The sequence below is a fragment of the Stegostoma tigrinum genome, chromosome 37 (genome assembly GCF_030684315.1).
Source record: "Stegostoma tigrinum isolate sSteTig4 chromosome 37, sSteTig4.hap1, whole genome shotgun sequence".
Taxonomy (NCBI): domain Eukaryota; kingdom Metazoa; phylum Chordata; class Chondrichthyes; order Orectolobiformes; family Stegostomatidae; genus Stegostoma; species Stegostoma tigrinum.
The window spans coordinates 6632226-6657958 of record NC_081390.1 but is presented as its reverse complement, the minus strand read 5'-3'; the positions used below and the strand labels follow the sequence as shown (position 1 = coordinate 6657958).

Genomic DNA, 25733 nt, shown 5'->3' with positions numbered 1-25733 from the left:
ATTTATAAAATGCTACATTGCTTATAAATTGTGTGCTTTTTGAAAAAAATAGAACATATAGATTCATGTGTGTGAGGAAGAGAGTGTGTGCATGTGTATGTGGGGCAAAACTGCAGGGTTTTGATCTAATCTGTTGGGTGTGGAATTGCTTGGCTCTATCACTTGCTGCTTATGTTGTTTGGTTTGCAAGTAGTCCTATATTGTAGCTTCACCACGTTAACATTTTTGGGTATGCCGGATGTTGCTTCTAAAGCACCCTCCTGCAGTCTTCACTGAACTAATCTTAATCCTCTGGCATGGAGATAGCAACGGTGCATAAATTGGGCTACAAGATTGCAGATTGTGTTTGATTACAAGTCTGCTTCTGATGGTCCACAAAGCCTCTCAGATATCCAGTCCTGAGTTGCTAAATCTGTTCAAAAAGTCTATTTTAGCAGAGACAGTACTACACAACACAATGAAGGGTATTCTTCAGAAGACAGGATTTTGTCTCCACAAGGAGTGTGCAGCAGTCACTTTTCACAAGGCTGTCATGCAAGAAACAGACTGACTAAACATCAGGGATAAGTTATAAATGATAAATTATAATTTTGGTATTTCTGCAACTCTTTCATTGTGAATAAAATTAACTGGTTTTACATTCTATCCTGACTTGAAAGTATATTGCTGTACCTTCACAGTTTCTGGGTCAAAATCCTGGAAACTTCCTTCCTAACAGCACTGAGAGTATACTTACGTCACCATGGATTTAAAATGTTCAAAAAGGCAGCTCACCACCACCTCAAGGACAACTCAAAATAGCAGTAAATGCCAATTTAGCCAGCAACTACTACATCCCACAAATGTATTTAAGAAAGTAAATTTCATGTGTTACTGGTCATTTTATCAAAGCTTTTCATATTGCACTCATCAGGACAATTCACAAAATAAAGGAAAACGTGCATATAGTACTGCATGAGTGTGCAAATTGGTTTGCAAGAGGATTCTTACTGGCAGAGACACTGCCATGGAGAATGCACCAGCTAATGAGGTCTGACTGCTAAACTTTGTTTATATGCTAACTAAGGCACATTAACTCCGAATGGTCAAGGCATTGTCCTGAAAATATGCCCAAGAATGGCCACTATCTGTTTTGTTGCTTGAAACAGGCGCTGTGCACAAATTCCTCCTATCTGCAAAGAATAGGGCCTTGTGGATTGCAATATGCAGTTCACGAATGTGCATCGTACTGCAAGCCCACCTGAGAACATTAAGTTGTCTGTCAGTTTAGCTCTGCAGAGATGATATGTAGTAAATATCCAATTGCAAGATCACAGCTCAAACTGAACACTACTGAAAAGTTCTGCAAGCAAGAGCTGGTTAGGTATGGTCAGCACCTTGCTTCTGATCAAGCTAAAGAGAGAATATTGTACCAAACAACCTTCGGATGTACAGCTCACATACTTGGCATCACACCAGCACTGAAATTTAGACATTTTTTCTGAAATGAGTAAGACAGGTCATCTTTTTGGCAATGACAGCAGTATCCTGTTAGAAACAAACACCATTTGTGTTGTTACAACAACAGCAGTGTAAAACAGGGCTCAAAATGTTTAAAGATCCTTCAGCATAATGAGACAGACTGGGCACTTTATGACCAAAACTGTTAGCCTTTGGGCCATTCATAATTTTTTGCATGATACACAGTGGGAAATGACCTGATCAAGGTAGCCATTATTCTGCAAGATGGCTTTGATGCATCCTATTTCAGCGCATTATTTGTATTCAGGTATCATTTATGAGGTTGCTGAAAAAGCTGATCTTACAATGAATGAAAATGTAGAAATCCTATTGCACGTACTGAATAGTGGGGATAGGTTTGCATTTGACGGTCAGAGAGAGAAACAGGAGAAAGGGGGGAAAAATTATTTTGTATCACACAAATGAATGCTGATACAAAAACATATGATCCTTAACTCATCGCATCTCTACATCTGGTTACTTAGCTAATTTCATTGCATATGAAGAATAATAGCATGAAGGATGCTGCAGAGGCATGAAAAGAAAATATTCAATCTCAAAATTCCTCCACATTTCTAAAATTGAGACAAAGATTCAATTGAAAACTTTATTTTTTTCCATTTTCACAATATTGAATGAAAAAATATGCTATTGTGGCAATAAGTTCATAAATATCTGTGCAGACAATGCAGCATTTATGCATTTGAGTGCCTTTGAGACACAGTAACTGGATTCTTTGTGCAATCATAAAAAGCTGCTTACACTGATATCACTGAAATAACTATAACATTTTCACAGGACAAACCCTGTCCAACTGATGGCTATTTTGTTTAAAGTAGAATCCCTTGAGATCTTTCAGGACAACAGTGGGCAACAGAGAGAAACCAAATCTCTCACTGGTATGTTGCAAAACATGAGTGCAAAGAATTAGACCTTAAAGTGTCCTGGCACTTGCAAAGATTTCTAATGCAGTCTGTGTTTTAAGAAACTCAACTCACTATTGTTGTGCCACTTTTATGGTTCCATAATTGAAGCTGGCAGCCAAATGTCTACAATGCCAGTACCATAGTCATCTTTATAACCAGACTACCAAAATCGCCTGCATGACGATGGTGAAGCTGAATTCTCTGAATGAGTACAGTGTGGCATTTGATAGGTTTCCATCTTTCAGCTGACACAGACCCACGATTGAGTATAAACTTGTCTGAGAATACAAAAAGATAGTGCTTTTCTGTTAAAATAAAAAAAAGATAATTTGCTCAAGCTTTTCGAGACTAAGAGGGTAGATCTGTCTTGCAAAATGTGGTACCTCTGACCTCAAATGTTTTGTGGTAGCCTTAGACACCCATAGGTTGTACTCTCCAATGATTCTGAAGCACAGAATTGGGACAGAGGTCCATCCTACTTCCCCATTGCTTCCAACCTGGCCAATTCATAAATCATTGGTGCAGATTTCAAATTTAAGCCAAGTTATTTGATTGTACAAATTCTATAGCAGTCTCTGCTATCGATAGCACTATTTAACCAGCCTGAAGTAACTATTGGTCAAATGATAGCTATATGTGGGACATATAGAATGTAGAGCTTTCGTGATGCCTTGTGATGTCCGAATTAACTCTTAGTAAACAAGTAGCTTATGCCTTTCACAAAGCAACTACAATTCAGGAGCCCTTAGCCTGGACCTTCTCGATGGGTGTTTATTAGAGAACTTTCTGAAGAGAACTGTAACATTAGAAATGAACCAGACTCAACCTCGTTCAGCTTAATTAAAAGCCAAGAACCCAATATGGTGCATTTCACAATACAAAAGCTGAACTTTCAAAGACTGGCTTCACTAAATATTGCAAACGTTAACATTTTCTTCATACTGAACGAATCAAAACACTGAAGGAGAAAGAAAAGCAAACAATTCAAAAATCTCAAGTTTCCTTATTCTTAAATATTGTTTGAAATCTTACAGTGGCAGATTCTTCAGATGTTGAGTTTGTTTGCAATTGTAACAACCACTTTCAGGACCGGCATAAAAGCTGAGATCTCGCTAAAATTGCTGCTGCTGACAACTTGCGTGTGAACCATCAATGCTTGCTGATAATTGCATGCTGCGATGTTCCTCACAATTTCATGCAGTCCACTCAGAATATGAGGAGAAAGCTGCATAACAGAAAATAGTAATGTTATCAATGCTTCTCAGTAGCATTACAGTACTCGCACTTGGTCCTTTCCCCCACTCCCTCATCTCTCTCTCACACACACACACACACCTATTTTATTCATTCACATGATGAAGTCATCACTGGCTAGGCAGCATTTATTACCCACTCCTAAGTGCCCAGAGGGCAGTTAAGAGTTAACCACATTGTTGTTGGTGTGGAGTCACATGTAGGCCAGACCAGGTAAGGATGCAAGTTTCCGTCCCTGAAGGACATTAGTGAACCAGATGAGTTTTTCCAACAATTGACAACGGATTCATACTCATCTATAGACTCTTAATTCCAGATATTTATTGAATTCAGATTCCACCATCTGCCATGGTTGATTTCGAGCCAATCTACCATCCCCTGAGAAAAAGAACAGGAAATGACATCACCAACGCAGGAAATGACATCACCAACCCAAGGAAACCTAACCAGATAAATAGCAAGCGGGACATAACACCAGTGCTTCGTCGGAGGCTCACTGATGATGTTACCTAGTATGGTGACGAAACGTCTGAAAACGAACCTTCCAGCTCAGCGAGCAAACTCACATCCAGATGGTGGGATCAAACCCAGGTCCCCAGAACGTTACTAGTCCAGTGAAAGGCCATCGCCTCCCCATATATACACACACTCATTCAAATTAACAGACATATATAAATGAATATTTTCAAACTACACTATGGTATGCACAGTCCACAATCATAACTGGACCAAAGAACAGTAGCAAACAAGCTCCAAGTTGCTATCCAAATTCCAGTACGAAGAACCGTAATTATACAAAGTTTTTGAGCATTGCTGAAAAAAAGATACATCTTAGTTAAAGTTTTTCATCTTGCACTTTTCATGACAATTGCAAGAAATATCAAAGTAAGGGAAAAACAACATTCATATTGTATGACAAGACAGTGCGGAGTGGTTGGTAAATTGATTTTGATTGGAGGAGGCATTGCCGTGAAGGATATAGTAGCCAGACAATGATTGACCCTTTACTGCCAAGCTTTGTTAGAATTTTAAAGCAGGCAGGCAGACTCTGATTGATCAAGGATATTGTACCAAGAAACAAGCCTAAAAACATCTTTAATCTATTTTGTGGTATTTAAACAGGGACAGCATGTGTGCATATATTTTCTGTCTACAAAGGACAATTATTCATTTATCTGGTGTGTCAGGAATAGGATCACAGAATCCCTACAGTGTGAAAGCCGATCATTTGGCCCATCTAGTCCACACTGATCAATCACCATGCACATCCGTGGACACTATAGGGAATTTAGCATGGCCAATCCACCTAGCCTGCACATCTTTAGACTGTGGGAAGTAACCGGAACACCAAGAAGAAACCCGTGCAGACATGGGCTGTCCTGATTAGAATTACATCACCGGTCCTTCACTGTTATTGAGTCAAAATCCTAACATGGGATAATCACAGATGATTGCTGTTTCTAATCTCTAACAATGTGGTCTGGCATTCAGCATTATCACATGGTTCAAATCCACTCAGTTTCATTAAGCAAATGTTGTAGTACAATGAACTAGTCTCAACTTAAGTTTGAACTGATCACTGGCTTAGCGTCACTGCGGTTAAAGGAACTCTTAAAACAAACACATTATATTTATATCCATCCTTTATACAATGCAAAAATCAAAAATCATTAAAGCTTTCTTGGTTGCTCAATGAGTTTACCTAGTGAATTCAGTCTCTGGTTTGTCCTATATTACCCTTTGCTGATTTCATCAAACAATGAGTAAACTAAACCGCTCTTGGAGAAGAAATCACAATTTTTCCTTTGATCATGCTGAATGTGCTGCTGGCAAGACCAGCATTTGTTGTCCATCACCAAATGTGCTTAGGAATTGGTTCATATGGTGTGGGTACACCTACAGTGCTGTTATTAAGAGAATTTTAGGATTTTGCCTCAGCAACGGTGAAGGAATAGACGTATAGTTCCAATCAAAACAGCCTGTGGCATTGAGAGAAACTTACAGGTGTCAGTGTTTCCAGGCCCTTGTCTTTCCAGGTAATAGAATTCATGGGTTTGAAAGATGCTGTCAAAGGAGTCCTAGCAATCTGTAGGTGGTGTGCACTGCTGTCATTCTATGCTGGTGTGAAGGAAGGTCATATTTTAAATGGTGGATTGGGTGCTGATCAAGTGGGCTCCTTTGTCCTAGACAGCGTTGAGCTTCCTGAATCATTTTGGCTCTAATCCAGGCGAATGGAGAGACTCCAGTACACTCTTGTCTTGGGCCTTTTAGATGGCAAACAGGCTTTAGGAAATCTGAGAGTTACTGCCACAGAATTCCCAGCCTCTGACCTGCAGTTGTAGACAACACTTAAACAGTTGGACCAGTTAAGTTTCTGACCAATAGGAACCCACAGTATCTTGATAGTGAGGGATTCAGTGACGGCAATGCCATTGAGGGTCAAGGTAAGATAGTCAGATGCTCTTTTGTTGAAGATGGTCACTTCCCAACACAAGTCATCGTTGGCACTTATCAATCCTGGCCTGCATGCTATCCAAATCTTGCTGCATGCGGACAACAGCCTCCTTCAGCATGAGAAGTTGCAAATGATGCTGAATATTATGCAACTAGCCAACACCCCCACTTCTGACCTTATGACAGAAGAAAGATCATTAACAAACTAGCTGAAAATGGCTGGACACTACCCTGCAGTACCACTGCAGTCAAATCCTGGGAGTGAGATGATTATCCTCAGATACACAATGATCTCCCTGAGTGGTAGGAATGACTGACATCAATGGCTTTAACTTCCATCTCCTCCTCAACCGAATGCTGCTGCTCTATTCTGTATAAAGCAGCTCTCATTGGAAGTGCATTTTACGGTGGACGAGGACAGAACTGAGCACTGCTGTAACATCCACTGTCAACATTCACAACGGAATAATAGTGACTTGAGTGATCGACCAGACAACGTATATCAGGCCATAACTGCACAGTATCAACAACTTTTAGACAGCAGAAAACAAATAGAAAAAGACAACTAAAAGGGAATCCAAACTTTAAAATTAAGTTGACATCATGTTTGATAAAAGATAGGTTGGAGTTATTTGCATTTAGTTATTTTCTAGCCTGGATCTCAGATGCATGAATTTGTATGAGGCCTCAAGGTTTTGAAGCCTTGCATGGGAACTTGGCCCAGTGCGATCTAGAGGCTAGGTGCTGGCACAGACTTGGTGAAAAGGACTGTAATTCAAGTACCTTTAAAAAGCTTTTTGTTCTTATGCTGGACATTTATTTATTATTCTTTCAATTCTGCAACAAAATACTTAAGTAGCTGTACCTAGGTATCCTGTACCTAAAGATGGTATCGTAAGCGACAACATTGCAAACTTTTCACTGCACGTGACAATAAAGCTAAAGCTAATTCTAATTCCTTAGGCACAGGAATATCAGTGCTTAGGAACTGAGCATTTACCATAGCAGGTTCAGTGAGTACTAATTAGATAAGGCTATCTACACTGTAATTTTAACTGAGCTCATATAACATTCTTTTTCATATTTGTTACTCCTTGTAGCTACAGTGAGGTCATTTGGTGGTGAACTATGTTTCATGCTGTAGATTAGAAAAAGCTATGAACTGCTCATTATAAGATGAACCAAACTGGATCCCAAAAGTGAGAAGTCAGTAACCCAACTATTAAAAAAGTTAAAATGAAATTGCAGGAAATGGATACACAACAGCAGGAAATATCCATTGGAATCAGGCAGAATCTTTGGAAAAAGAAATTACATAACTTATGTCTTATAATTCTTGGTTAGAATCAAAGAGTCACAAGACAAGTTATTTTATCCCCACACATGTTGCCTGTCCAGTGGATGATTCCACTCAAAATATTGCAGATGCTAGAAATTTGAATAAAAACAAAGTGCTGGAGAAACGCAGCTGGAAAAGCAGCATCTGTGGAGTGAGAAATGGTGTTAACTTCATGTCCAGATGACTCTACTTCAGAACAGTCCTAAAGAAGTCACATCAGACTCAAAATGTTAGCTTAGCTTCTCTCTTCACAGGTGCTGCCAGATCTAGCAGGAACTGCTGATGCTGGAGAATCTGATATAACACAGTGTGAAGCTGAAGAAGGGTCCCGACCCGAAATGTCAAGCTTTCCTACTCCTCTGATGCTGATTGGCCTGCTGTGTTCATCCAGCTTCACACCGTGTTATCTCAGATTCTCCAGCATCGGCAGCTCCTGCTATCTCTACTGCCAGATCTGTTGAGTTTCTCCAGTACTTTCCGTTTTTATTTGTCGTAAGTGATTCCACTGCAGTCCTTAGTCACTTACATCATACAAAAGCATAGCAGGAATAATATACTGGCGAATAATGGAATGTTAGAAAAGAATTTAAATTAACCACATAGACAAATGAAGTTTAGGTAGCCATAACCTATCATTTCATTGTTTTGTATCAATGACCAAATCTGCTGATCTCAGAATTATTCCAGGGTACTCTCTTATGACAAAGAAAAAATCCATAGCATAGGATTACTTAGAACAGTCAATGCTTGTCCTAAATGTCTCATTTCAAACCATTCACCCTGTATAGACAGGTAACCCACTTAAAAGGTAATTAGTTACTGAAATTGCCATTTCCACAGCACATTCACTTTTTAAAAAGAAAATTCTACACAGGGTGAGATAAAAACATTCATCAAAGCTTCTAAAATTTCAATGTTACTTTTGCTTAAATTTTTTCCACTTACTGTCTGCTCCCGCAATTTATCATACAGGTAATCCAATCGCTTTGCTGCATCATCCAACTTCCTCTTAGTTTGCTGTGGAATAATTTAGAATTCATTAAATAAGCATGGTTCTGGATCGACCCTCAGAGCATCCCACCCAGTCACGTCCCCTTATAACCCACCTAATATACACATCCCTGACCGCTACAAGCAATTTCCTATGGCCAATCCACCCAGCCTGCACATCTTTGGACTGTGGGAGGAAACCGGAGCACCTGGAGGAAACCTATGCAGACACGGGGAGAATGTGCAAACTCCACACAGACAGCTGCTCCAGGGTGGAAGTGAACGTGGCTTCCTGCCACTATGAGGCAGTAGTGCTAATCACTGAGCCACTGTGCCGCCCCAACGCTTATTATATTCTTCCATTAATCTAGGCTTTTAAGACCAAAGCTGCTCAATCCTTAAACAGGAGGATTCTTAAGGTTAAGTTAGTGCACAATGCATTTGTTTTCCTTCTTGTATGAAATCTAATAGAAATGCATAATACAACACAGTCTTTTCCAAAAATGCTGATGAATTATTGCAGATTTCTTTAAAATCATTTCATCTTACAAGAGTGGAAAGTTTAATCTGAATATTGTGAAGAATTAATTTATTTTTGTCCATAATTATCAATTACATGGACTAGCCATCCAGGAGTGAAATATTTCCCTCCTTAAATGATCAAGGCAATATAATCCAGCAATACTGAAGTAGGAAGTCAAAGGGGTATTGTCTATTGGGTTGGTTTCTGAACAGGGTTGCTTTTATTACTAATGCTTCCAGATATCGATGATGAATGATCTGGCAGTGAACACTGACTGCAATGTGAATGATGTAGCCTTATAACACTACCACAGTGGCTCAAAAAAAAAAGCCAAACCCAAAGACGTAAAAAGTACAGACCTCAAGAACACCACAATGTCGGAAGACTGGATAAGATAAACAAGGAAGTAATTAAATGCACAAGATTTTGAGGAAATACTACTGTTGTACAGAGGTGGGGAGGCTGCAACACTAATCATCAATCTCTGTTGAGGGACACAGAAGAACACCAAGTTGGAACAGTAAGGATGATAATAAGACCCAAGATTGGAGCCTGAAGGAGGTAGTTTATGATTCATTAATTCATGGGATGTGGCAGTTGCTGGCTGGGCCAAAATTCTTTGCCGATCACTAGGTGCCCCCGAGAAGGTGTGGTGAGCTGCCTTCTTGATTCATTGTGGCTCATGTGCTGCAAGTGGACCTACAATATCACCAGGGAAGGAGTTCCAGGATTCTGACCCAGCGACACTGAAGGAATGGCTAAACACGAGTGCAAATCCTGTAGCCTTATCTTTTGCACTAATTTGCTGAGCTTCCCTATCATTGAGGATTGGAACATTTGTGAAGTTCCCTCCTTTAGTGAGCTGTTTAATTGTGCACCACCATAAATGACTGGATGTGGCGGGGGACTAGAGAACTCAGATTTGAGCCGTTGGTTGTGGGATCACTTAGCGCTGACTATCTCCTGGCATACGAGTAGTACCATTTTGTAGCTTCACCAGGTTGACACCTCACTTTTAGGTTTGCCTGGTGCTGCTCCTGCCATGCCCTCGGACACTCTTCATTGAACCATGGTTGATCCCCTGGCTTAATTGTGATGATAGAGTGGGGTATGTACAGCTTTCAGTGAAACTGCAGTGGGAATCGGAAACAAGGTGGAGGATCATGAAGTTGACGTGTTGAGACATAAAGAGGTTCTGAAGAAGAATCACACAATTCAAAACACTAATTCGATTTCTTTCTTGACAGACAGTTCCTGACTTATTGAGTATTTTCTGCAGCTTGTTTTTAATTTTACAGACCACAAAGATGACATGAGCAATGCCTGCAATATTTACAGCATCAACTTGCATTATTTAAGTTTATATAGGGTACAGTTCCGGAATCTGGTGAAGCAAATGTTGCGAGAAATTAAAAAGGCATGAATAACAGCTGGATTGCTGCAGGGATTACTCTTTGTCAAGGCTGGTACTGAATGCCTTTAAATCAGGGCCAGACCGCTTTTGATGTGTTTTGTATTTTTTTTGTCCCACTACAATGGGATTACACAACTTCTGGATGAGGTCGAGTATGTGCATACTGTGATGCGAAAGGCACTGCAGTTTTTTAAGTCAGGTTAGATGGAAGAGCTGGGTCTTCCCAGTGGGGTGGCACGGTGGCTCAGTTGTTAGCACTGCTGCATCAAAGCACCAGGGACCCAGGTTCAATTCCATCCTCAGTCTGTGTGGAGTTTGCACATTCTCCCTGCGTCTGCATGGGTTTCCTCCCATAGTCCAAAGATGTGCTTGGTCACGCTAAATTACCCTGGGGGATGGGTCTGGGTGGGATCTTCCGAGGGTCAGTGTGGATGTGTTAGGTCAAAGGGCCTGTTTCCACGCTATAGGAATTCTATGATCAATGTAGCATATTTGCATTTAAGATTTCAGATGCAGCTTGAGAGGTGGAAATATGATTAAAAGATGGATGCAGTGGATTTGGCATAGTTGAAGAGTCAACAAGGCACAAAATCTGAACTCGGGGCTCATACTCAACAAGCAGGAAGAGAATGTTTATGCCATCTACTTAGATGAAAAATTTCTACAGGGATTTGAGCCTATTGGTTCAATTTTTGACTCTAGTTAATCCAAGCCATTAAAATAATGATATACATTTTGGGCCAGAAGTAAACATAGGGGATGGGATTGTACAGTGGTAGTTTCACTGGACTAGCAATCCAGAGTCCCAGTCGAAGTTTCTGGGGACATGGATTCAAATTCCACCATAACATCAGGCAAAATTTGAATTCAATAACAATCTGGAATTAAAAGCTAGTCTAATGATGACTATGTCAATCGTTGTAAAATACCCACCTGGTTCACTGATATCCTAACCTGGTACAGCCTACAGATCCACAGCAATGTAGCTGACTCTTAACAGCCATCTGATATGGCTTGGGAAGCCACTTGGTTCAACAGAAATTAGGGATGGACAATAAAAGGTTTGTCATGTTATGCTGTCCACGTCTCATGAACAAATAGGAGACGAGTGAATTAAGCAGTATATTCAACGGTAAATCTAGAATTAAAAGCTAGTTTCATGGTAAGCATGTAACCAGTGCAGCTGTAACAGCACATGCGGTATGAGTGCGACAGCCAGAAAGTTTCTCAACATTATTACTGCAATTAAAGCAATAATTAATATCAAAGGTTAACTAAAGGATTTCTAACATAAGGAGGTAATACATTAATATGAATATAGAGCATTCATTCTCTAGCTGGTTTTGATTCTACTGACTATTTAGCCAAGTTACAAGGAGATGAATGTCAACAGATCAAGAATAAGATGTGCACAAATTAAACTGCATCATTCATCATACTATCCCTGTCTACCACTCTATTAAAATTAATAACAAAAGACTGGATTAATTTCAGAGTATACCAAACTTTAAGTAGAATTTACATCTGATAAATCATCCAGATATGGAAAAGACCCTATCAAGTGCAGTTTCGGAAATAATCCAGATAAAGTACAAGGCTCCAATCTCGGTTCAGATTGCTCAGCACTAAATCCAATTTGAGCAAGTGGGACCTGACCACCCAGGAAGGAGAGACTTCAATATACATTAAGTGTTCGTGATGCAGTAAAACCTACACACCAAAACTGAAATTGTGGAACAAATATTTAATTACAAAGATTATGACATTAAAATGGTCCAAGTGGTTTTTTTTTAAAATAGCAGTATTTGAAATGAACAATATATAGGAAATTTACAGTTATGAAATTACAGAAGTACATAAAACCCCTTGCAAGGGGTTTGCAGTAAACTTTGGGGAGCTCCAAGACTAGCTTTAATGGGATAAATGAATGGATTTAAAAAGCTGCAATTTCTTGCTGCTTACCATGACAAGATAGAGAGAATGGTGCCTAAGACACTTACATGAAGATAGGTCTCAACAGGAGCTAGTAATCGACAATAAAAACTAAAAAATGTCTCTGGTGGGCTGGACACTTTACGGACACAGTGTCCTGTGGCCGTAAAGTGCTGAATATTGATGCAATACTTCATGTTCTACGCAGTTAAACTTTCTTCTGTTGTGGATTATTATAGAATCGTCTTGCTAAACAGTCTCATGCATGATTCACAGAGTGGCAACTTAAGGTAACACAATAACTTCAAAGTTTGTCTTAGCTGGAACAGGAATTGTGTACAGAAATAGGTATCCTGAACTTTTTTGGTTGAGGGATGTGGTGGTGGTGAGGAGGAAGGAAAAGTGAGGTGGAAGGAAAAGTAAAGAGAATACAAACCTTTTTGTGGTCTTAATCCTGAGATATATTTGTTACGATAGATTTAAATCCCCGGTAATCTTCTCAACCCTAAAACATTCAAAGGGGCTAACGTACCCTATTAAATTCTAAATATCTTGACTGGAAGTACATAATCTAGTTTCACCATTCTAAATAGCCATTGTTTCCACAGTAACGCAAATTCGTGGGTGCATAGATCCCTATCACACTAATTGCTGTAAAACATTACGCATACACACACGCATTTATATAATGAATATAAAACAACCACAAATACAGACAGTTTACTTATTTCAAACAATAGAAATATCGATTGAACAATGACATACAGGGTCACCCGCAGCTAAAAGGCATCGCTGTACCAGTCCATCAAAGGTCGTCTTCAACACCATGTGCTCTTCTGGGATTTGTTTTTTCACAACCTTCTCCGTGGGCAGCTGATGTAGCGGCTGGAATTGACAAGGAGGAAAAATGAATCACAGCAATTTATTGTGCAGCTTTCCATCACATATGCAACAACAATACATCTTCTACACAAACCTGCAGTTTAGTGCAAAGTACACCAGTAATTCAGCAGCAAGTCTCATTGGTCAATGGGCACCACAATGAGATCACATTGTAAAAGATGGTAGAAAACTTGCCATTCTATCTGAATCAGGTATGGAATTTTTATACCCACAGTGAAATTATGGAAAAAATATCTTGCTAACTGAAGGGTAAAATATATGAAAAATCTTAGCTCTACAGCACTTTTACCTTACCTGTGAGCATTCTATTCTGATTTTTAATTTCTTACACCCAGATGAGATTTGTAACCAAGTAGCTGGCACTAGATAAGTTATTCAGTAATATCCTTCAGGGAAGGGAATTTTGCATGAAGAGATGTAAAAAAGTGGGGACTGATTAAAATCAACCTGCTCAGTTCAGGTTATGCCTGCAAGTGAATTGATCAGGAGAGGGTGAAGACCATGAGGGAATTTATAAACAATAAGAACTTCAAACTGGAGGCACAGAGGTCCTAGGAGCCAACAGGTAGAGGAGCAATTGGGGGGTGAGACTTGGATAGCCAAGCTTCATGTCTTGATTTGGTAAAAATGTAGATGTACATTTTAGCAGTAGATATTATGTTATTGGAAGGAAGTGGAAGCTTTAAGAGAAGGTGCAGAGGAGATTTACCAGGATGCTGCCTGGACTGGAGGGCAAGTCTAATGAGGAAAGGTTGAGGGAGCTAGGCCTTTTCTCATTGGAGTGAAGATGCATGAGAGGTGACTTAATAGAGGTGTACAAGATGATGAGAAGCATAGATAGACCGGATAGCCAGAGATTTTTTCTCTAGGGTGGAAATTACTATTGTGAGGGGGCATAATTATAAGATGATTGGAGGAAGGTACAGCGGAGACGTCAGGAGGTCAGTTCTTTACACACAGAGTGGTGGATGCAGGGAATGCACTGCCAGCAGTGGTAGTGGAATCAGATACATTAGAGGCATTGAAGCGACTCTTGGATAGGCACATGGATGATAGTAAAATGTAGGGTGTGCATGGTGGTTTGATCTTAGAGGAGAATAATAGATCAGCACATCATGGGCTGAAGGGCCTGCACTGTGCTGTACTGTTCTATATACCAAGTGGAGGCCGGTGATGTTAGAGGTGAAAGTCAATGATCTTTGGAATGGAGTAAATGCAGGGTTGGAAATTGATCAAGAGCCCAGAAACGTGAGGTTGCAATCAATTGGTCTGTTTCAACATGAAACAGTGGCTAGGCAGAAGGTAAAAGAATGATCTTTCTGGAAAACAAAAAAATCTTTGGTCCTTTTGGCTTCCCATGATCTCCTCATCACAACCTATTTGGGTCTATGCTTACGACTGTATTTCTGTTTCACAGCATATTGCTACTGTTGTTAAAAGTATGCTTATCTGGTCACTTGCTTTTTTTTGCCCCTTATAAAAACTTAGAAATGACATTCCACCCTTAGATTTCTTTTGCAAAGTCTACAAACATCCAAGATATAATATTCACATGTTTTTCCTAATTTCTACACATTGAGAGACCACGAGAAGATACAATGTTGCACTCTTTTGCACAGCTTTATTTATTATAGGTCACAAACATATCTTAGCACTAAACAGGAATGAATCAAAATAAAGAGATAACAAAGTGTAGAGCTGGATGGAACACATCAGGCCAAGCAGCATCAGGGGGGGCAGGAAAGCTGACGTTTCGGTCGAGACCCTTTTTCAGGAATGAAGGATCGCGAACCGAAACGTCAGCTTTCCTGCTCCTCTGATGCTGCTTGACCTGCTGTGTTCATCCAGCTCTACACCTTGTTAAATCAGATTCTCCAACATCAGCAGTTCCTACTATCTCTGAATTAAAATAAAGCTCCTTGTTTTCAGCAGCAGGGAAGAACAAACCTGTAAATTGGCTTCTTTTGGTGCCCCTGGAGGTCCTTGACTGATTTCCTGAGGTGTGAAGCCCTGAGGTCGAAGGTGTTGGACATCTGCAGGGAAATTCACAACAGGAGCAGTAATGGGAGCTGGAGGAGTGTAGTTGTCAGGTAGCTGTAAGTTTAAATAAAGAGCATCTTATAACATAGCAGCCAACCCAAAGAGACTATCATCTAGTCATAAAGCGGTGTAAAAAGATCAGGGCACTGCTCATTTCTACACACTGACTAATGATAAAATTGAAAATAGTGACAAAATAAATACAAGAGTGGAATTTGCATAAATGTATTCTTTGCTTTATACCTAAGAGGAAGATTCCTAGTTATAAACAGACCACAGGTCTTTTAATTCTAGGGTCAAGTCGCTCCTCAGTTCTTGAATGACAGCGTCCTAAAACTGGGTTCTAGAAAATTTCATTCTCTGAGCTTATAATGCAGATACTATATGCATACTGAATCCATTTTTTTGAAATAATCAGCACAGTCTCCACCTAGTGGCTTAGGTAAAGAGTAACCAGGACAGCAGTGGGATACAGTCCGATAATAATGAATTTTCCTCTCTTACAAATGCAGAACATTGGTCCACAATGCAACTGGGACTAATTAATTGTGAGACAACAGTGAGTTTAGAACACAGAACATAGAACAATACAGTGCAGAACGAGCTTGTCGGCCCTTGATGTTGCGCCGACCTGTGAACTAATCTAAGCCCATCCCCCTACACTATCCCATCATCATCCATATGCTTATCCAAGGACTGTTTAAAATGCCCCTAATGTGGCTGAGTTAACTACATTGGCAGGCAGGACGTTCCACGTCCTTACCACTCTGAGTAAAGAATCTTCCTCTGACATCTATCACCCCTCAATTTGCAGCTATGCCCCCTCGTACAAGCCGACATCATCATCCTAGGAAAAAGACTCTCACTGTCCACCCTACCTAATCCTCTGATCATCTTGTATGTCTCTATTAAATCCCCTCTTCGCCTTCTTCTCTCCAATGAGAACAAACCCAAGTCCCTCAGCCTTTCCTCATAAGACCTTCGCTTCAGACCAAGCAACATCCTGGTAAATCTCCTCTGCACCTTTTCCAATGCTTCTACATCCTTCCTGTAATGGGGCGACCAGAACTGTATGCAATATTCCAAGTGAGGCTGCGCTAGCGTTTTGTACAATTGCAGCATGACATCACGGCTCCGGAGCTCAATCCCTCTACCAATAAAACCTAACACACCGTATGCCTTCTTCAGAGCACTATCAACCTCGGTAGCAACTTTCAGGGATCTATGTACATGGACACCAAGATCTCTCTGCACATCCAAACTACCAAGAATCTTTCCATTGACCCAGTATGCTGCCTTCCTATTATTCTTCCCAAAGTGAATCACCTCACATTTATCTGCACGGGACTCCATTTGCCACCTTTCAGCCCAATTCTGCAGTTTATCCAAGTCTCCCTGCAACCTGCAACATTCTTCCACACTGTCCACCACTCCACCGACTTTAGTGTCATCTGCAAACTTACTAAGCCATCCACCTATGCCTGCGTCCAAGTCCTTTATAAAAATAACAAACAGCAGTGGTCCCAAAACTGATCCTTGAGGCACACCACTAGTAACCGGACTCCAGACTGAATATTTTCCATCAACCATCACTCGTTGCCTTCTTACAGAAAGCCAGTTTCAAATCCAAACTGCTCAATCTCCCTCAATCCCATGCCTCCGCATTTTCTCCAATAACCTAGCATGTGGAACCTTATCAAAGGCTTTACTGAAGTCCATGTACACCATGTCAACTGCCCTACCCTCATCCACATGCTTGGTTAGCTTCTCAAAAAAACTCAATGAGGTTTGTGAGACATGACCTGCCCTTGTCGAATCCATGTTAACTATCTCCAATCAAATTGTTGCTTGCTAGATGGTTATAAATCCCATCTCTTATAATCCTTTCCAAAACTTTTCCTACAACAGACGTAAGGCTCACTGGTCTATAATTACCTGGATCATCTCTACTGCCCTTCTTGAACAAGGGCACAACATTTGCAATCCTCCAGTCCCCTTTATTCTTGCTTTTTCTTTAAATCTTATAATTCTTCTACAATTCAGATGATTTCACATCACAATTCACAAAAAATCCCCTACTCTTTGAACTATTCTGGTCTAATCCAGTGAGGTGCACTAACTTTCTAACAAGTTTTCAGGGGATGTGGGAGTCAGTGTCCAAGTAAGCATTTCTTGCCCATCCCAACTGCTTTTGAACTGAACCATTCATGAGATCATTTCAAAGGGCAGTTAAGAGTCAATCACATGTGGGTATGGACTCACATAGAGTCCTGATTGGATAAGGACAGCATATTTCCATCCCTAAACAAGAAACCAAACAGTCAGTGATAGTTGACATGGCTCATGATTAAGACTAGCTTTATATTCCAAATTTATTAACTGCATTTAAATTTTGCCAGCTATTGTGGTAGGATTTGAGTCCTGTGCCCAGCCTACATAAAGGCAAAATACCCTTTTTGAAGTTGAGCATTTGGCAGCATCACTTGCAACTCACAAAGGGAGGACTGACAGACTTCTAGCTCAGCTAAGGTATGTTCCTGAAATGAATAAAGGATAATAAAAGAGGTAGGTAAGTGTGGTTAATATATCAAAATGAATGGCTTAATTAATACCAATTTTTCTGTTCTTTTATTCTTATCAATGACATTAGGCTATAAATGTTTCAAGTGAAAATAGAACATCTACTCTATTCTGTCCAAAAGCCTAGAGAAAGCTTAAAGAATATCGTCAGTTAAGATTTCAAATGACCAGTTTGAAATTATTAGACATGATTAAACATAAAGCTAATGGAAAACTGGGAAGCATGGACTCAGGAATCATAGGTAGTCTTGCATTAAACATACATTTTCTTCACCACGGAGGTGAGTAATACAAAATCTTAAGAAATACATTAGATTACAACGGCAGCAATATGCACTGTAAGAGAGCTTGCAGGCAATGCAAAGGTCATAAGATGTTGTATATGTAGTACCTCATGATCAATATAATACAAAATACATCATGACCAAGGCACCTGGTCAAGGTAAAAAAAATCAAATTTCTTCACCTTCCTACTACGGCTACCAATGAATTCCAATCTCTTATAAGACCAGAGGGCAAAGGAGCAGGAGTAGATCATTCGACCTACACAGTCTGCTCCACCATTCAATGAGATCACAGCTAATCTGATAACCTTCAACTCTACTTTCCTGCCTTTTCCCCATAATGATTAGAAAGATATCTACCTGACCTTGAAAATAACTGACAATACAGCCCCTACAGTCAAGAATTTCACAGATTCATTATCCTCAGAGAAAAGAAAAATTGTGTCTTTAGTGGGTGATTACAGTGCGATCATTTCTTTGGTCCTACAATCTCCCAGAAAGGGGAACTTCACTTCCACATCTATCCTGTCAAGCCACCCAAGTATTTCACATGAATCAATAAGGTCTCCTTGTGTTTTGCCAATTGTACCAATGATGAGGGAACTGCCCAGGAAGTTTAAACTTTTGAAGGTTAATTATCTTCCTTGACAGCCTTCTGAAAGCGTCTTCGACTTCAAGTTAGAGTTGGAGGCTTCAAAGTTTTCTGACTCACCTGTGTGATACTTAGGAAATGTTGGACAGATGCAAATCTGTTCTAACTCCTGGGTTACACTATTCACTCTAGCCAACCCCCAACCCAACCTCATTACCAACCCTTCATACTCACTCTCTGCCCCAGACACTCATCCCACCCTCCCTAACCAATTAACCAGCGAATAGCCAACAAAATCCTGACCCTCAGATTCCCCTACTTCCTGATAACCCACTTCCTCCCTACCAACCTTCCACCTGCCAAACCACACCAGACTCCTTCCTTGCTGCCCAAGTAGTACCTACCTTACCTACTATCTTATTACCCAATTCCATTCGCCCTTACAGTTTGACTGGTTACTGCATCCCCTCACTTGCTGTCTTGCCCTTCCTCCTCACTTGCTCCCCTTCTGCCTCATCCCCTCACTCGCTCCCCTACCCCATCATGTGTCTCCCGATGCCTCCCCTGACTTTCCACCTCACCTTCTCTCTGCAGCTTTGACACATTTAAACATTTTACTTACCAGAATACAGCAGCAATGGTTTAAAAGGGGACAGGATTTCTAAAATGACTCTTCACTTCTCACTGAGAGGACTGCCATGCTTCATGAGCTCTACAAGATCCATCAGGAGACAGGCCCAAAGAAAAATTATAGGATGGCAAGTCGGTACCATTTTTCCTGTTTTCAGTAAGAAATCAGGATTCTGAACCAGATCTGGCGATTGAGGTCACCACCTGGCTCATATCATAGAACAGTAGAATGATTACGCCACAAGAAGCTGCCATTCAGCCCATGGTCTCACTGCTGGCTCTCTACAAGAGCAACTCAGCTCATCCAACACTCCCAGCTGTCCTCCCCAACAGCTTGTCAATTTTTCTATTCAGATGATTGTTCATTCCATTTCAAGGGGAGGTGCCAGCATCAGAATAATGCTCATTACTGGATATGTAGTGCAGGGGCCAGGCCAAGGCTCGCTGTCCAAATCCCACCACAGTACAGACTGAAATTTGAATTGAATGAATCTGGAATATAAAGCTATATCACAATCACAGACTGTGACAACTATCATCAACTGTTGTAAAAATCCATCAGGTTTGTCCTTTGGCAGAAGAAGTCTGCCATCCTTCCTGTTCTGGTTTATATACAACTTCAGACTCACAGCAGTTTGGTCGTTTCTTGACTGTCCTCTGAAATGGCTTAAGAAATCATTGAAGTTAACTGAAGTTGGTCATCACTGAAAATGTACTTTCAAATTTTTTTTTCTCTCATGCCCTTCCTAAAGCAGGGCATCCAGAATTGGACACATTTGAAGCCAAACCAGTGTTTTACCATGGCTCATCAAACCTTTCCTACTTTTGTAGGCTATTCCTCTGCTTACGAAGCTCAGGATCCCATCAGCTTTGTTAACTACTTCTCAATTTCCCCTACAATCTTCAATTATTTATTCCCATATTCCACAGGGTCCCTTGGCTCTCCAGTCCGATTAGAGTTTTATTCTTTGTTTTATATTGTCTCCCCTAAATCTTCCTAACAAAATGTGTATTTCATTATTTCTCTGTTTTAAATTTCATCTTCAAGTGCCTGCCCATTCCATCAGACCTTCTGATTTCTCTTGCATTCTAACATCATCCTCCTCGCTGTTTACAGTACTTTTAAGTTTTGCACCATCTGCAAATTTTAAAATTGTACCTTGACACAGTCAATAATACAGGTTGAGAAAATCAGTATTCCTAACACTGGGACACCCCCAAAGCCCACTAAAAAGCCTTTTCCTATTTGAAAAACAACAGTTAATCACCACTGTTCCTGTCACTTATTCAACTTCATATCCATGCTGCTATTGTACATTTTATTCCATGAGCTTTAATTTTGCTAACAAGTCTGTTATTTAAAGTTGTTGTGAAGATTTGCAGCTCGGGTTGTGAATGAGGTTGTAGACTTGCTCGCCGAGCCAATGTGTTTGATTGCAGACGTTTCATCACTCTGCTAGGTAACACCGGTAGTGTGCCTCCAGTGAAGCAGTGGTGTTCTGTCCTGCTTATTATTTATATGTCTCAGTTTGCTGAGGTAGTTGGCATTACTTACAGTTCTGTTTTTCAGTGGTTTGTATATCGGGTCCAGTTCAATACGTTTGTTGATGGAGTTTTGATTGGAATGCCAGGCCTCCAGGAATCCCTGGCATGTCTCTGTTTGGCTTGTGCTATTATGGATGTGTTGTCCCAGTTGAATTCATGTCCTTCTTTGACCGTGTGTATTGAAACCAGTGAGAATTGGTCATATCTCTTGGTGACATGAATGCGAACTGTAAGTAATGCCAACCACCCAGCAAACAGAGGCATAAAAATAACAAGCAGGCCAGAGGTGCACCAACGATGTTGCCGAGCATTGCAGATGAAACCTCTGCAATCAAACACACCGGCTCGATGCGCAAGTCTACAACCTCAAGCCTGTTATTTGGTACTTTATCAAACACCTTCAGGAAGTCCATGTGCAGCAGAACAACCATAATATGTTCATCAACTACTTATGCTACCTCAACAAATAACTCAAGCAAATTAATGCAACATGATTTGCCTTCAACAAATCTGTGTTGACTTTCCGTAATTTAGTCATTTTTGTCTAAGTGACAGTTAATATTGGCCTGGCATTGTGATATTGAAGATGTTGGAGAATATACCTTGAAATAGTCAACAAGATATCCTCAGTATTGATAGTCGAGGATGCTAAGTGTGAAAAATGAAGTGCTCCATTCCTAGCACCAATGTCATTCACTTCATTCAGCACTAGGTTCACCCAAAAAGGGCCAGGGAAAAATGTAATCAAATTAAACTGTTACATTTCTTGCACAGTAACAACTACTAAGGGGCAACAGCACCAAACTGTACATAGCAATCTGCTGATACAAGCAGTCAAGTATTACTGGGAAAGGGCAAAAACTTAAAAGGATTCTGAGTTCTTCCAATTCTGATCTTCTATCACCCCTGATTTCTTTTATTCCATCATTCATTACTGTGCCTATGAATATCTAGGCACTTAGCTCTGGAATTCTCTTCCTAAATGTATCTCAACCCCTCTACTCTGTTCTTTGAAGATATTTCTTTAAACCAATCTTTGACTGAACTTTTGGTCACCTGTGCTTACATCTTTGTGTGGTTTGATAACACTCATGAGAAGCACTGCGGATCATTTTATTGCACTGGAAGGGCTATTATACATGCAAGTTATTGTTTTCAAGCTAAGTTCTTCTCTATAAAATGGAAATGATACCAAATTGGTATCTTAAATGGCAATATTACTGAGATTTGACTTCATACAGTCTTATGATGGTGTCTAACAACGGTAACAAACCATCCTGAAAAAGATTCCAAAGTTTGCTTCTTCGCTTGGAACATAGGCAATGTGATTGAATCTAAAGCAACAACTAAACACATACGGGGAGTAGGCAAATCTTTTTAAGAACAATGGGATGGGTCAGAGAATCTATACCTATATTTTCCTTCCTCTTCACTCTACCTTATTTGAGGCTCTGTTTATGCATTGTATCCAGAAAATGACATCAACTTTAAGAATCAATGGGATCTTCACTTTTGTTGGACATATTCGAGTTTGATTTCCTAACTGTTACTCTTACCAAATGCAGAAATGTGCCATTGGAAGGGTTAACATCACTGGCAGAAGGTTAACACAAATGATAATAACAACAAGTGACACAGGCTGACAGGACTACAGGCACTGTAGAGACATCACCACAAACTGAAATTGCAGTTAATGGTTCCGTGAATCCAAAACTAAAAGGATTTTCAGATTAACCCTCTAAGCTCATCATGCCTACAAGAGGTCACTCAGCTGAACTGTAAATCTACTGAAGGAAAGCAATTACAGTCAAAATAAAATGGAAGCGAGCTTTCTCCCTCAGAAAGCTAAATAATTTCAAGCAGGGCTAACAAACACTCAGTGCTTTTCCAAGTAGAATTTAATGTTTTATGAAGTCAACCAACACCTAAGTAACCCTGATCGATACAGACTTGGAAGATTAATTGTTATCATTTGAGTAAAATGGCTTATTTTGTTCTTGTGCTATCTGCTGCCAGGCAAGGAGGAGGAGGAGTGGGGATGGGGGAAGGGGGGATTAGGTTGGGGGATTACTGCTGACATGTTAAAAGAGGATACCTCCTACTTTGACTGGTATTATACTGCAGTATAAACGAACAACCCAAGTTTCACATGACCAGCCCTTTTCCTGCATCACCTATAATCCCTTCCTTGGATCATTCGCTTGATTCTTTCACCCAATGAAGTAGATATACTTGACAATAAAAATCCAATCAAAACAAACTGGAAGCTTCAAAGACTTTCAAATACCATCTGTAGTTTACTCAGATCAGCAAGGAAGCATCAGTCGCTCAGCTTCTCTTCCTCACAAAAGAACTGTGTGCTGATCTCACCTCACAACCCCAAACAATTACTCAACATTTCAAATTCATTGGCAGTCACAGTTTAAGATGTGTACAAATTAACAGGAATGTGGATTTAAACTTCAATCTAGATTTTTCAGTTTTGGGTGTAATTTAGACTTTGATGGCAAGTTCTAATGTATGATAAGCTAATAGGCATGCTACCAAACTGACAATCCAAAGGCACTGACCAACATTTCAGAAAACGAGCTCAAGTCTCCATGTCTATATGTGAGAAATTTACTTTTTAAAAAAAAATTACAAAAGAAAAAATTAAAATGCTAATATCAGTATAAAGGAAACGTGAAGCTGTTGAAACTGAACTGGTTCACTAATGTTATTCAGATTACTGTTCTTGCTCTACCTCCGGTCCCATAGAGAGTGACTGCACTGCCCTCTGAAATGGACTAACCAAACATTCTGTCATATTGCTACATTCTCAGGGCAATGATGGTCTCAAACTGGGCAATAATGGCCAGGTTTTCCAGACATGCTCATATTCTGAGAATCAATTAAAACTTTTTTTATATATATACTGGAATTAAGAAGCTGGAATTAATGGTGATTCACGAAGGCTCTATATAAATGCATGTCTGTCTTAACAATTCAAATAGAAGTGTGCTACTTGCACCTAATTTGTTGAGGCGAGTCAAACTCTTGTCAAAATTTCACAAACAGTACTGTGTAATTCCAAACAAGGCACCCCATTTCCTCCCTCTATAATGCCAAGCTATTTAGCTTCCCCTTGGAACAAATATATTCTGCGACAAGTAGCACATGTGCCATTTCTTCAAATCCCCCTTCTCCATTAACTCTAATCAAATAAACATAAGTAAAATAATGTTAACAGCAAGTCAAAGTTTAAAGTCTTACTTAAGTCAAACAGATGAAAAGCACCAGTTTTATGATAATACAGCGTTGGGATGAAAAGGTGAAAGTGGAATTCGTGTACATCGAGATTGGCTGAGGCAGGAAAACATAGAAAATAGCAGTAGTATTGGACCATTTGGCCCTTGGAGCCTATTATGCTATTCATTATGATTATGGCTGATCATCCAACATAATACTTTGATCCTGTTTTAATCCCAAACCTTATCATCACTTCAGTTCCAAGTGCTCTATCCAACTCCTCCTTGAAACGACAAAATGGTTTGGCCTCGAGGGCTTTCTATTGTAGCGAACTCCACAGGCTTACCACTTGTGCAGAAGAAATTTCTCTTCATCTTAGGCCTAAATGTTTACCCAATCAATGGGAGCATCTCTTCTGTATTCACCTTGCTAGAATTTAATAGATTTTCCCTTCATTTTTCTGAACTCCTGCCATTCCAGGAATCAGTCTGGTAAACCTTCACTGCATTCTCTGTGTAGCAAAAACATTCTAGATAAGGAAATCAAAATGATGCACAATATTCCAGGTGTCATCTTACCAAAGCACTATACATTTTCAGCATGACATCCCTGCTTCTGTATTCAAATTCACTAGATATGAAGGCCAGCATATCATTTGCCTCTTGCCTGCCTGCTGCACCATCCCTTTGGTGACTGGTATAAGAGAATACCCAGACCTTGTTGCAAATCCTCGCTCAATTTATAGCCATTCAGATAATAATTTGCCTTTGCTCCCAAAGTGGATAACCTCACATTTATCCACAATATACTACCATGCATTTACCCATTCATTCAACTTGTCCAAATCTCTCAAATATCTCTGTATCCTGCTCTGAGCTAACCCTCCAACCTAGCTTTGTATCATCTGCAATGTGGCATTATTACAGTTAGTTCCCTCATTAATATATATTGTGAATGGCTGAGGTCCTAGTACCAATTCCTGCAGTAGCCCTCTGGTCATTGCCTTCCATTCCAAAAAAGACCCATTTATTCCTACTCTGTTTCCTATCTGCCAACCAGTTTTCTACCCATCTCAACATACCACTTTAAATCCCTTGTGCTTTAATTTTACACATTAATCTCTTGTGTGGAAGTAGATCAAAAGGCTTCTGAAAGTCCAAACAGATCACATCCAGTGGCTCTCCCTCATCAATTCTACGAGATAGATCCTCAAAGAATTCCAGTAGATTTGTCAAGTATGATTTCCCTTTCATAAATCCATGCTGACTCTGTCCAATTTTGTCACTGTATTCCAAGTGCTGTGCTATTAAATAATTTATAATGGAGTCAAACAGTTTCCCCAATACTGATGTAAGGCTGATTGGTCTATAATTCCTGGTTTTCTGTCTGCCTCCCTTTTTAAATCAAGGGGTTACATTCGCCATTCTTCAATCCATATGAATAACTCCAATGTCTACAGAATTTTGGAAGATGACTACAAATGCATCCACTATTTCTATGGCTACTTCCTTAAATATTCTGGGATGTAGATTGGAAGGCCCTAGAGATTTATCTACCTTCAATCCCATCAATTTCCCTGATGTGAAGGTGCTGGTATTG

At 40.0% G+C, this 25733-nt stretch overlaps 1 protein-coding gene across 1 annotated transcript in view; it reads right to left on the bottom strand.

Moving 5' to 3' along the window:
• Nucleotides 1-2152: 2152 nt before the first annotated feature.
• Nucleotides 2153-25733, bottom strand: part of sec31b (SEC31 homolog B, COPII coat complex component) — a 92077-nt gene continuing 68496 nt past the window's right edge. Inside the window, exons 25-28 of the mRNA XM_048563519.2 lie at nt 15183-15329; nt 13098-13217; nt 8419-8490; nt 2153-3651 (exon numbers count right to left, since the gene is read on the bottom strand). Coding sequence (XP_048419476.1) covers nt 3472-3651; nt 8419-8490; nt 13098-13217; nt 15183-15329 — 519 coding nt within the window. The 3' untranslated portion in view covers nt 2153-3471. The remainder of the gene's footprint in view (nt 3652-8418; nt 8491-13097; nt 13218-15182; nt 15330-25733) is intronic.